The sequence below is a fragment of the Sarcophilus harrisii genome, chromosome 2, assembly GCF_902635505.1.
Source record: "Sarcophilus harrisii chromosome 2, mSarHar1.11, whole genome shotgun sequence".
NCBI classification, from domain to species: Eukaryota; Metazoa; Chordata; class Mammalia; order Dasyuromorphia; family Dasyuridae; genus Sarcophilus; species Sarcophilus harrisii.
The window spans coordinates 615,256,947-615,270,314 of record NC_045427.1 but is presented as its reverse complement, the minus strand read 5'-3'; the positions used below and the strand labels follow the sequence as shown (position 1 = coordinate 615,270,314).

Sequence of the window (13,368 nt, the reverse complement as noted above, 5' to 3'; positions counted from 1 at the left end):
CCAGCCATGGTTCAGACAGAGTCTCATCAGCGTGTGGTCAGCTTTGCTGGTTTGTAGAGAGGAAAAATGGAAAAGTATCAGGCTTTTTAAGTTAAGAAAGGGCAACATGAACATGATGAAATGCAAGGAACATGCTTGCCTTTTTGTTCTAGGAAACAGTCCATTAAAGGAGGGAGATGTGCTCCAAACATACTCATAGAAGGAGCTGGGAAGGTCACACAGTGACTATAAGGAAATCGTGACCTCGCAGAACCTCAATTTCCTCATCTCTAAAATGGGAATAATATTTATAGACGTTTTACCTCACAGTATTGTTCTGAGGGAAATGATTTGTAAACACTAACGTGCTATCAAAATAAATTATCTGGGTCATACCTCAGGGTCATGCTGGATGAGATGTAGTTAAAGGCACTGGGAATGGAGGAGAGAAGGGGCGGAGGGGGGATAGGGAACATGATATTCCTTTCTAATATTTTTTGAGGCAATTGGGGTTAAGTGACTTGCTCAGGGTCACACAGCTAGGCAGTGTTAAGTGTCTGAGCCTGGATTAGAATTCAGGTTCTTGGGACTCCAGGGTCAATGTTCTATCCACTGCACCAACTAGCTGCCCCTCCTTCTAATATCTAAAAGGCAGTTTTGTGGAAGAGGAATTAGATTCATTCTGCTTGTTTCAAATAGCAGCAATGGGTAGAAATTGTGAAGTGACAAATCTTTTAAGCTGTTAGTTGACTAAAAAGGGGTCCCAGGCTGGCCAGGGATGTAGAGGGTTGCCCCTCAATAGAGTTCTGCAGGCTAAGGGTAGAGCACTGTGACTTTGGACAAATAAATCACTTAATCTGCTTGCCTCGGTTTCCCAATCTGTAAAATGGGAATAATAATAGCACCTACCTCCCAAATGAGATCCTGTCTATAAAGTTCTCTATAGCTGTTATTATGTCTTCCTTTTTGGGGTATCCTGGGGAAACAGGGGAAGATGGTGGCCGCAGGTCATAATATGTCATTGTTGAAAGCCCGAATCTGACCTAAAATCCTTGTTTTTGACATCTCAAACTTTGCTTGAGGGCCTCCAGTGAGAGGCCATCTACCACCACCCCAGGCAGCCCAATATATTCTCACACTCTCAATTTTAGGAAGCAGCAATTTGAGATCCGAGACTGAGTTTTTGGTTGTTGTTTAAGTTCTCATTTCTAGCACCTGCCATAACACCTTGCCTCTAGTAGGTGTCTAATAAGTGCTTTGGCGAATTGAATGAAGGAAGCTTTTTCAAAAACGACTTGGGGAATCTTGGGAAGATATTCCTGTTTGGTTTGTGAACAATCAGACTGGGGAGCAGGATGTCCCCCTCATTTGGGCCTCCAGTATTCCTCGAAGAATCCTTTAAATGCCTCTTTGAGCTGGTTTTGCTGGGGCCGGTCACACACTTGTCTTGGCTGTCCAGCGGGGCTGGCTCAAGGTCAGGAGCTTGGGATGCACAAGCTCTCTCTTTGTCTGTCTCCGTCTCCCCCTCTCCTCCTTTCTCCCTCTCCTTTCCCATTTGCCCTAACATGGCCCAAAGGAGAGAACGTGCATGTTCAGCAGTTATTCTTCCAAGGCACACAATTGACTGAGAGGTGTAGAGAATACAGGTTCCCGCTGTGTCTGTTATTTGTTGATTATAAGAAAGGTTTGATTCCCCAGAACCAAGGGCAGTCTTAAAAATTTCTCTCCCACAAGGTGTTTACCATGACTATGTTAAGATCATAAAAGAGTCCATGACAGATAAAATCCACAGAGAATACTGTGTTCCAAGCCTCTGAGTATAGACATTAAGGGAGGCGTGGAATGGGGAGTGTGCTATGGAAGCGATTCCCCAGCTTCTCTCCCCTCTGCAATCCGGTCTCCACATCCCTGGCCAATTAAATCCCAAAGCAAAGTTCTGGTCCCATCACTTGTCCTGCTCAACAGTTTTCAGTGGCTCCCTATCACCTCCAGGATGGAATGCAGATGACTCAGACTGACCTTTCTGGCCCTACACATATTTCTGGATTTTTTTCTTGCTATCCTCCTTCACACCATCTAGGCTCCTAGTTATTGTCCGAAATCAGTGCCTTTTGCAGAGACATCTCCCTGTGCCTTGATTGCACTTCCCATTTCCCTCTGCTTCAAGAAATCCCCAGCTCTTTGTTTTTCTCATCTGCAAGATGGTTATTATTATAGCATCTACCTAATAAGATCATGGTGGGAATCAAATTGCAGATTATCTGTAAAAGGCTTTGTGAACTTTAAAGGGCTTTATAGACAATGGATATCATTCTTATTATTAAATAGTGAGATTCTCTTCTTTATGAGTAGCATTGTGTTAATTCTGTTGGAAGTTTTCTTTCCTCTTAAAGACATTGAAATTGCAGTCTACACAGGAAAAACTAAGTGGATGAAAAATGCGTATTGTTCAGATTCTGAGATGCAGTTATTCTATCAGAAACCATACGTTGGATATAATGGAGCGGACAGAAATGAATAAGAGGAAGATGGGAAGCTAAATTAAGTTTGGGAAATTTCAGTGTTTTCAGCGATGTGATCTGCCCTCTCACACAAAATTCCATCATTTAAAAACCAATGAACTACTGACTCTAGGTGGCTGCAAATCATGGAATATCATGTTCTTGGGAAAAACAACAACTAATTGCAGGTGACCCAGTGGGAATTGGAAAAATGCATGGTGGATATATTTGCAGGCTATTGATTTTTTCCAATGATAACATGTAGGCAAGAAATAGCATGGAAGATATCATCGTGGCCATATATATTTAGAAAAGGAAGTGGTTCCATTTTGTATCAAAAGATAATGGAAAACTAGGTGATGTACTGGATAGAGCGCCAGCCTTAAAGTCGGGGAGACCTGAGTTTGAATGTGAATCAGATACTGTTCAGTTGTATGACGCTGATCAGGTCACTTACACTTCTGTTTACCTCACTTTCCTGTTCTGTAAAATGAGGATAATAATAGCACCTACTTCCTGGGGTTGTTATGAGTATCAGATGAGAGAATAATTATAAAGCAGCTAGTACTATAGATAGTAGACATTATAGAAATATTAACCAGTAGTAGTAGTAGTAGCAGTAGCAGCAGCAGCAGCAGTAGTAGTAGTGATAATGTTGTAATAATAGTAGTAGTAGTAGTTGTGATAGTAGTAGTGATAATGTTGTAGTAATAGTAGTAGTAGTAGTAATAGTAGTGATAATATTGTAGTAATAGTAATAGTAGTAGTGATAATGTTGTAATAATAGTAGTAGTAGTAATAGTAGCGATAATATTGTAGTAATAGTAATAGTAGTAGTGATAATGTTGTAATAATAGTAGTAGTAGTAATAGTAGTAATAGTAATAGTAGTGATAATTTTGTAGTAATAGTAGTAGTAGTAATAGTAATAGTAGTAGTAGTAGGGATAATGCTGTAGTAATAGTAGTAGTAGTGATAATGTTGTAGTAGTAGTAATGGTAGTAGTAATAAAAGTAATAGTAGCAACAGTAACATCACTCACTAAATATTAAAAGAAGCAGGTATTGGACAGGTCCTCCTTAAAAGGTCTATGTAATAACATGGACAAGAATTGAAGAAAATAAGTCATGAATTGCTATAGATTGAGAACAAGAAAATATCTCAGAGGTCATTTAGTCCAATCCCCTCATTTTTGATGAGGTGGTTGAAGCCATTTAGGAAAGTTAAATAACTTTTTTGTGAATGTGCTGAATGTATTCTCTGTTGAATGACTGTGATCCAAGATCACAGGATAATAAGTTATAAAGGGTAGAATTTGAACCCAAATCCTAGATCCTAGAGCCAGTGTTTTTGATACTGCCCCAAGCTGCCTCCCAGACTGAGCAGTGAATGGAGGCTCCATGTCTAGGACAGCATGAATCTCTCTAAGTATAAAGTCTGAATTGATTTAGCTGTGTAATGGATACCCCTCCCTCTTCTGAATGGAGAATTTGATATTTGTAGAAATGTCCAAGCTTAGAACTTAGAATTCATTTTGTATAACCCTCTTATCTGGTCCTTAAAGCCTTCAATTTAAAAACTGGAATCGACCTTCAAGGCCATTTAGTTTATATTTTACAGATAAGGAAACTGAGGTTCGAGAGGGGAATTGTTAGAATCACAAGGCAATGGCAGAGGCAGGATTTGGGTTCAGTCCAGGGCTTCTAAGGTCCTTCCTCCATAGGGCATCTTCTACCATCAGTCTTCAAGGGACTCAAGTAGGTGGGAGTGAGTGTAGAGTCAGATCTAGGACAGGGTAAATACAGTTATTGAGAAATGGAGATGAATAATAAAATCAAAACAGTGAAACAATAGCGAAGAGGAAATCACTAGCTTTGGGCCTGCCTTAGCTTGGAGGCCAGGGGTAATCTATTTTTAAGTACTTGTAATCTTTAAGATTCTCTTCAGCCATATCTGAGAGAGATTACTTGGGGAGGAGGGAGGGAGGGTGACTGGTGGGGGCAGGAGGAGGAACAGACACAGTCTCTTGCTTGGGCTAATGGATTTCTAATGTGCACGTGCTTCAGACTTGGGCCAGCTTTATAAGTGAGCCCCTTTTTAGGGATGTAGAACAGTCATCTCGGTGGGCACATCCCACAAAGTATGGGGACAACTGGAGAAGAGAGGAGGAGGAGGCAAGAAAGTTTGGGGTTGGTGGGGGGGGGGGTTTGGGTCTAGATCTCAACTGACGAAGGATGGAGGAGGTGGTCCAAGATGCCCATTTGGTCTTCCACGTTTCCTTTGGACTTTGTCTACTGTCCCAGCCCAAGGGCTCCTTAGTTCAATGATCTTCCACTCTTTGGAGACCCCAGAATTGTTCTGGGAGGCTGTTCTCCAATATCAAAACCTGGCTTAACCACACTTTAGCCTAAGAGTAAAGTCTCTGGGCCCTCCTTTCTCCAGATATGGAAAAGGCCATCTGGCTTCTGGCCTTTCGGGTGGAAAGTGTGCTGACTGGAGCCGGAGGCCCAGAGTTCAGATTCTGACCCTGCCTCTTGCTACCTGTGTGACACCGAATATCACTGAACCCTCCGAGGTTAGACTGGTTGACCTCTGAGCTCCTTTCCAATTCCAAAATTTCTGTTCCCCTGACCTTGGGTAACGATATGAATGACCAACCTAAAATATTCCTGGGGGCGAGAGCCTGGGGATATGGGGGGAGCTGGGAATGGAGAGAGGGGGAGCAGAGATGTAGAGACCAACTTTCAGCCTTTTGTGGGCCTTCTGAGAGAAGGGGGTAGGAACCAACATGGCAGAAGTGCAACCTTGCCCTCTCTGAACAGATTAATAGATTGTAAGTGCTACGAGGGACTCTGGGAGCATCTGGTCCTCCCTTTAATTTAGTAAATGAGGGGGAGTAACTTGTCAAGGGTCACCCGTCTGTTTAATGACAAAGCTAGGACACCAGCCCCGGCCTCCATTGTAACCAGGCTGCCTCCCATAAATATTCCCTTCCTTGGAGAACTTGTTCTAGTGGAAAGAAGCATTCACAGACCAGGAATGTCCCTCCTCTCTTATTCTGCCCTAAATCTACACTTCTTCTGACCTTGACTCAGTGGTAAAATTTTCCATTCCAGGATGTCTGCTCTCCCAATGGCCTTTTGTAGCATGTGTAAAACTTTCATTGGTGTGTTTTTCAACCTCCGAAGCAGTTATTCTTAAATAAAGCAAATTTGTCTCAGATTGTCTTCATTAAAACTTTTGTTCAGATAGTATTTAACCTCAAGGAAGGGGTTGAAAATCAACAAGCAAATATTAAGCACCTACTGTGTGCATGACAATGTTTGCTTCTGGCATTGGGGAATAGAAGGTGCATTGAGCTTCCTAATGGCATTTGTCCAGGTCCTGAAAGTGTCTTCTAAATCCATCCAAGGAAGAGGATGACTTCTCTTCTCCAGCATGGGCTTGTGTCAAGGGCATCTGATTATACTTTGGATCATGTGGCCTTGGTGATCTGTGGGTGATATATAGATTAGAGTCAACCAACCAGTCAATCAGCAGACATTTATTAAGCACCTACTGTGGATTAAGTACTGGGCTAGATGCTAGGAATAACAATATGAATGGGAGTTCCTGTCCTTAAGAAAGGGGGTTGTCAGTAATCATTTAGTAAGTGCCTACTATGTGCCAGGCACTGTGCCGGGCCCTGGGCATCCAGAGATAAATGAGAATCCCTGTTAGGGGAGATGACATGGACATACCTAAGTATAGAGAGAATAAAAATCAATGCAGTCTTCTGGGAAGGGGGCACCCGCAGCTGGGGGGATTAGGAAAGACCATCAGAATAGAAATGATTTCTGTGGGCCCCCATTGACTCAGAAAACCACACATTTACATTATCAATGTTATATTGCATTTTTATTTATTTATTTTGTCAAATAATTCTCAATTACATTTTAACCTGCTTCAGGCCGGATTCTTTTCTGAGCCTTCAAAAGGAGTGAGGTGATCTGAAAAGGAGGACGTTCTAGCCCCGGGGACGGGAGGGGGTCTACAGGCTTAACGGACTGTGAAAGCTATCTGTGACACAAAAGGGTTAAGAACTTCTGTCATAAGGGCAACGGGAGCCCGTGGAGTTTATTGAAAAAGGTTCTACATACTTAAGGAAAGTTACCATGGCAGCTGTGTGGGGGAAGCATGGCTCAGAGTAGGGAGGTCAGAAGAAACATGCTGTGGTATTGAAGGCTTGGAATAAGCTGGGGGTAATGTGACGGAGTATTCCAAAGATCCCTGGAGGATGCAGGAGGAAGAGGGTGGCCGCTGGGGTTCGGTGCAGCAGAGGGTTCAAAAAAGGATGGCTATTGAGAACTAAGGAGTCTCCGGTAACTTTGAAGAGAGCTGTCCAGCTGAGTGATGAGATTGGAAGATATTACAAAAGAATCAGAAGTGAGAGGGGAGAAAGTGAAGGCAGTTAAGTGCAGACAAAATGCCCATTTCCCTGACCAGGACTCATTGTAAAAGAAGGTGGTTTGATTGCACTTCCTCCCAGGGATGTCATGAGAAATGGGTATCTTTCACTTACAGATGATGGAAATAAGGACAGAGATAGGAAAGACTGTCTACTAGTTTCCAGGAGAATCATGGGGCCATCAAGATAGATTGTGGTCCAATTTCATGTCCACCCTCCTGACAGATAAGAACTACGAATTGTCTCTTGGAAATTCTACCCAAGCCATTGCTATCCATCCTGATTCGAGGCATCCCAAGGTGGCCTAAAATTTAGCCTTCCCACTTTTGTATAACCCCTCCTAGCATGTTCGATCCTGAGACCTCTGCCTCTTAGCCTCAAAGGATTAAAAGGAAACTTCTAAGAGTCATCTAGTCTACCTTCCAAGGGAGTGATGGCTGGACCAGCAGCCTAGGGCACAACTGGCATCCTGTCTACCCATCGCCTGAGAAGACCAAGTATGTCCCATGACTACAATTCACAAAATAATTGCAAGGGTGGTGAGCAAATTAGAGGGAGGAGAGGGCTAGACTCTGTTCAGGGAGGAGAGAGAGAACTGACCCCCTGTTTAATTCATTGTTTCCAAAAGAACAGCTAATGGATTATGACAAACCTCCTGCTGCCTCTTCTCCCTGCCGACTTAGAGCGGAAATGGAAAGTCAATTTTCCTAAATGGATTTTAAACGAGTGACCTAGCCTAGCTATTTTTCCCCTCCCTTTTTGCTCCAGAGCTCGCTTGTTCAATCAAGGTCTTTCTCCCATTCTGGACCTCTTCCTTTCCTGTTTCCTTCTCTGCTTCTCTCCTCATGGGACTAGTGATTCCAGGGGAGACTGGAAGTCCCTGTCATAGGACTTTCTTTGGGAAAGAAATCGGGTGTCCAGAAAGAGCCATCCCCAACTTGTTTTACTTTTTGGAAATTCAGTCTATAAGATGGAGATGAAATTGAGATGGGTTTAGATGACCTCTAAGTCTCCTTCTAGTTCTGATGGTCTATAATTATGATAGTCTAGTAAGCCGTCATGGAAATAGCATTCGATTAATAATAGAGAACTAGTATCAAGCCCTTTTGGTTATAGAGCTGGGATCCCATGCTCTGGAGGAGCAACCTGAAAAACTACATATATTCCATATGGATTGAAAAAGGAATTTCTGAGATCATCTCATTCTTCTCTCTTGACTCTACCTCCATTGTATTATCCACAAAATGTCTCCCAGTTGGTGATGCTGAGGACACTGGGATTAGTGAGAAGCCCTTTCATTTCTCTGAACCTGGGATCACTGTAACTAATGTTGGTTCTGTCTGTGATGGATGGATGAATGAATGAATAACCTTTTATTACTCATATTAATAGGTAAAAGGCAAGTCTGTGCTAAGCACAAAAGCAGTTCCTGCTGTCAAGGAGCTTATATTCTAATAGAGAGACACAGATAGGGGATTGGTCACTTGGGAAAGGCTATATTTTAGTCTGGGAAGTCACAGGGATGGAGAGTGGAACAAGTGCAGATTTGATTTCAATTACAAGATTAAAAGGTGGGAGGATAGGGAAGAGAGGTTGAGAAGTACAAAACATGGTCTAGTAAAATAGGTGGCCCTGGGACCAGCCCATTATTAGACAGCTTTCCCAAGGAACAGTTTCTGGAGCTCTTGCAAGAGAATGCCCTAGCTTGTGTGGTGGCTCGGGAAATTACCAGAAAAAGAATGCTGAGTGGGGTTCTGATTGAGGGTGGAAGAGGAGTAGGGCTGACCGGGTGGTTTCAGGTTTAACTACAAGACAGGGCTGCTAAGGTTAGGTCCAAAGCCCTATTCAAAAGCTGAAATTCCCAGAGAGAAATTCAAGGTCTGGTTTCCCTACTGACCTTTGGGAAAAACCTACATGCTGAGGTAGAGGGTCATTGGAAGAGACTCTAGGAGGTATCCCAGTTTCAGTGGCTTGGGGACAAGAGGGGGCATCTGGATCACTTGCCACCCTGGCAGCATTTTGGGATTGGGATTGGAGAATTGTCTTTGGGAAGCATGACCATACAATACTCCCACCCCCAGTGTCCCTAACATATCCTTCCAGTTTCCTTCAGCCTGGCTGCCTCGATCTATGTGATGGCAAAAAGGAAGAGAGGCATCTAAGGTCAGCTTGCCTGGTGGGCTCAGTCTGCCCTACTTTGAGCCCTGTTCCTTAGCCCCATGCTGTCTTTGGTGCTCTGGCACCCTGCCTGTTATAAATTGGAAACCAGATTATAGCTGGAAAGGAACTAATGCTGGGAGTTTAGAGAAAAGTCAATGAGAAGGTGGAGTGAGGTTTGGGGAAGAAGCATTAGACATACTGTGGATCTTCAGGATGTGGGCTTATTGAGACCCCTGGATTTTCATCTCAACTCTGCTGTTTTTTCATTTCAACTCATTTTGAGTTTATGTGAGTTAGTTCTTATTTTTAAATGAATATAAAATATTATTAAACCTCTGAGTCACTTCTTCATTTACCTTTTTCCTCACAGTGATGTTGTGGGATCATATTGGGGGGGCAATGGATTGAGCAATAGATTAGGGGTAGGAGATACTGGTGAAAGAGATTTACTTGTCCAGCTAAACTCACAGTCCTGTTTGTCTCCTTCTGTCGACAGGAATCGAGTATGGTGAAGTTCTACCAGATTCCTTCCCATCGGCCCCTGCTGAGCCCTTGCCCCACTTCCTGCAAGAGCCCCAGGATGCTTATATTGTGAAGAACAAGCCTGTGGAGCTGCTGTGCCGAGCCAACCCAGCCACCCAGATCTACTTCAAGTGCAATGGTGAATGGGTCAACCAGAATGACCACCTCACCAAGGAGAGCCTGGACGAGGTCACGGGTGAGGAACCTCAACTTGCCCCCCCCTTGCCTCGTCCCATTCCCTTCCTGCCCCATTCTTCCACCTTTACTCTGAAGGAGATCCAGAGCATATAAAGAAATCACCCCAAGTCAGAAGGAGCCATCACCCACCCCTTTGACATGAGTGGTTTCTTTTTTACAGGGTGAGACCCTTCCATGGTCCCAGGTGATGTTCAGTAGGCTGGCTCACAGAATCAGACTCTGATTCCAAAAAGATATTTGAACAGACAATGTTTTTAAAAAATGAAATTTAATAGAGATTCATTGATATAAATGGGTTAAAATACCATTTGCAAAAATCCAGATTGAGGGAAGTGGGGACCAAATAGAAATTCATATGAGAAAGAAGTGTTTATTTTCATGGATTTCTAGGTGAATCTGAGTCAGCAGTGCGACATGGTGGCCAAGGGGTACAGGATGGTAAGAATATATGCTTCTTGAGGACAAGGAGGCTTTCATTTGTGTTTTTGTATCACTTGGCACATCATAAGTACTTAGACAGTATATGCTGATTGATTGAGGGATGACAGTCCTCCTGTCTTTTCCCTATCTACATCTGGAGTGTTGTTGTTGTTGTTGTTACCGTATTTTATGAGGAATGTCATTGATGGCATATGTGACTAGAGGAGGAGATGAGCCAAATAATAGAAGGAATGGAGGACACTGAAAGCTTGTATTTAGGGTGCTTTCAGGCTTCCCAAGTCTTTGACATGTGTTATTCCATTTAATCCACACAATAATGCTCAGAAATGCTATCATCCCCATCAGCATCCGAATTTTACAGATGAGAGTCCCTTCGACAGTACCTTCTGTTCCCAGGTAACCTGAGAGGCCACTTCCTTCTCTCATCTATTCTGTTGGGTAGTCACCTTGCTACACTGTGGAAGGTGATTACAGAGAAAAAGACTCCCCCAGACATCAGAAGTCCCAGTCTCGGGATCTGTCCTGGTTTTTGTGCTTGTGGGCATCGTTCCCCCTCATCTGTCAAATGGCATCAGACTAAATGATCTCTCAGCTCCCTTCCAGCTTCGAAATAATGATTCTGTGACTCATTTCAACTCCAACACTGGCTCTCTAACTATGGTGGCACATTATTCCCCTCACTGAATGTAATTCTTAGTTCCCTTTAATTCTAGTGACTTCTCTCTTCTTTATCCCCGATGTAGCTTATTTGTACATAGTTGTTTGCATGTTGTCTCTCCTGTTATATTGTAAACTCCTCGAAGACAGAGACTTGTTTGCCTTTTTTTTTATTTTCCAGAGCTTAGCAGAGTCCCAGCATACAGTAGGTACTTAATAAATGCTTGTTAATTGACTGACTAGCAGAACTTGATTAGAAAATGAGGATGGTTGGAATAGCTAATCTTTTAGATCATAAATTGCCTCTGTTCTAGACCCTAGAAATCATCTCTATTTTGCTAATGAAACTTTTTCCATGTCTTAGTGGCAATCCACAGGCTGGCTTCTCATTAGACCTCCTCTCCCCCATGGATGGAGGGCATCTGGAGAAGGGCTAACACCCCAGCGAGTCCTTAGATTATTTATCCCAGCTGAGTCTCTCCTTGGGCCCCTGACATTGGCCCAAATCAGCAAAGGTCTTATAGAGTGGATTCTCACTCGGGTACATGTGGGATTGCATTGGGCCCCTGAGCTTCTGTGGTTCAAATCCGTGATACCGAGCTACAGACAAGGGGAGATGTTTCAGAGAGGCAGATTTCACCAGATAAGGAGGAAAGCCGTCCAGACATTTCGAGCTGTCCAAAAGCGGAATAGGCTGCTTCTGGGGATAGTGAGTTCTCCATTGTTGTTGGAAGTTGCACCACTACTTATCAGGGCTGTTGGAGAGGGCATCCCTCTCAGGAATGGTCCTTTCCTCTCCTCCCCCTTCCCTCTCTTCTCCTCTTCCCTTCCTCCTCTTCCTTCTTCCCCTCTTCCTCTCTCCTTCCTTCTTTCTGTGCCCCTTTATTCTATTCTTTATCCTTCTATTTCTCCTCTCTCCCTTCTTCCCACTCTCCTTCCATAATTCTCTTTCCTTTCTTCCTCCTGACAACACCATATTTTATAGGTTATTAGGACAGAGTTGTGTCCTAACCTCTGTACTCGGCAGGTGGGGATTGGTAACTGTGATTATTAGGAATACCAACACTGCCCCCTCCGCTCCTAGCTGCAACAGCAATAGCATGAGGCCTTACGTGTCCTGAACACTGGGGCGCAGCCGAGCTCATTAGCGTGGGGATAATGGGGACTGGCCCTGCTCACCCAGCCCTTACCAACCGGGCAGGATGAAGCCCTCACTTCTTGGCATCCCACGAGATACCTCCGTGTCTTGTGGAGTATTGACAGCTATACCAGTGGTACTGCCCCCTCCCAGAAATTTACCCTAACATCCCTGGGAGTAAATCAGGGAGCCAGAATCACCTCCCCTGCGGATGGGCTCACCATCCAGATTAGATTATTGTCCTCCAAGCCTGGGGAATCTCAGACTGAGAAATGGGAAAACTAGACTCTGCTACTTCCTTCTTGCATGGTCTTAGTCAAGACACTCACTGGCATGGTACACTGAGGAGCCAGAGAACCTGGGGTCAAATACTTGCTCACTTACTAATTATATGACTTTGTGCAAGACATTTCCTGTCTTTAGCCCTGAATTTCTAGATCTGTGAAATGATAGATTAGATGTTCTCTCCCATTTTCTGGCCTGATCTTGTTATTATTATCGTGCTCCTCTTATCCCACCTTTACCACTGGGTCTTCCAATGTGGCAGCCCATCAACCTTGGGAGGGCCATCCCTTTGATGGGAAATACCAAAATTCCAACATGTCCTGTGCCTGTGGGGGCGCGAGGAGAAAATACCTTGCTCTCCTCAGAGCGCTTGCTTTTTGGGTTAGGGGCCAACATACACTCCCAATAAGGATAATCTCATGATTCAGGCCAGTTCCAATGATCTTGTGACGAAGAGAGCCATCTACACCCAGAGAGAGGATTGTGGGAACTGAATGTGGATCCCAACATAGAATTTTTACTCTTTCTGTTGTTTGCTTGAACTTTATTTTCTTTCTCATTGTTTCCCTTTTTGATCTGATTTTTCTTGTGCAGCAAGATAATTGTATAAATAGGTATACAGATATTGGATTTAATTATATTTTTAATATGTTTAACATATATTGGATTATTTACCATCTAGGGGAGGGAGTGGGGGAAAGGGGGAGAAAATTTGGAACACAAGGTTTTGCAAAGGTCAGTGTTGAAAAATTATCCATGCATAAGCTTTAAAAATAAAAAGCTGTAATAGAAAAAAATAATCTCAGACTGTGCCTGTGGGGGCACCAGGAGAAATTACCTTGCTGCCATCAGAGCCCTTCCTTTCTGGTTCGGGGGAAAATGTACACTGGCAAAAAGAATAATCTCAGATTGTATATAATCTATCGGTGGTAAGAAGGGGAACCCTGGAGGAATTCAGAGTAGTCAAGGAAGACTGCATGGAAGAATTAGCCAGATAATGATGAGGTCCCCAGGAGCCTCCCATTCCCACATGACAAACCC

At 43.5% G+C, this 13,368-nt stretch overlaps 1 protein-coding gene across 2 annotated transcripts in view; it reads left to right on the top strand.

Moving 5' to 3' along the window:
- UNC5B (unc-5 netrin receptor B) overlaps positions 1–13,368 on the top strand; it is a 119,636-nt gene that overhangs the window by 78,247 nt on the left and 28,021 nt on the right. For both annotated transcript variants that reach the window (XM_031956556.1, XM_031956555.1), the window contains exon 2: positions 9,583–9,804. In XM_031956556.1, the coding sequence (XP_031812416.1) occupies positions 9,583–9,804 (222 nt within the window). The remainder of the gene's footprint in view (positions 1–9,582; positions 9,805–13,368) is intronic.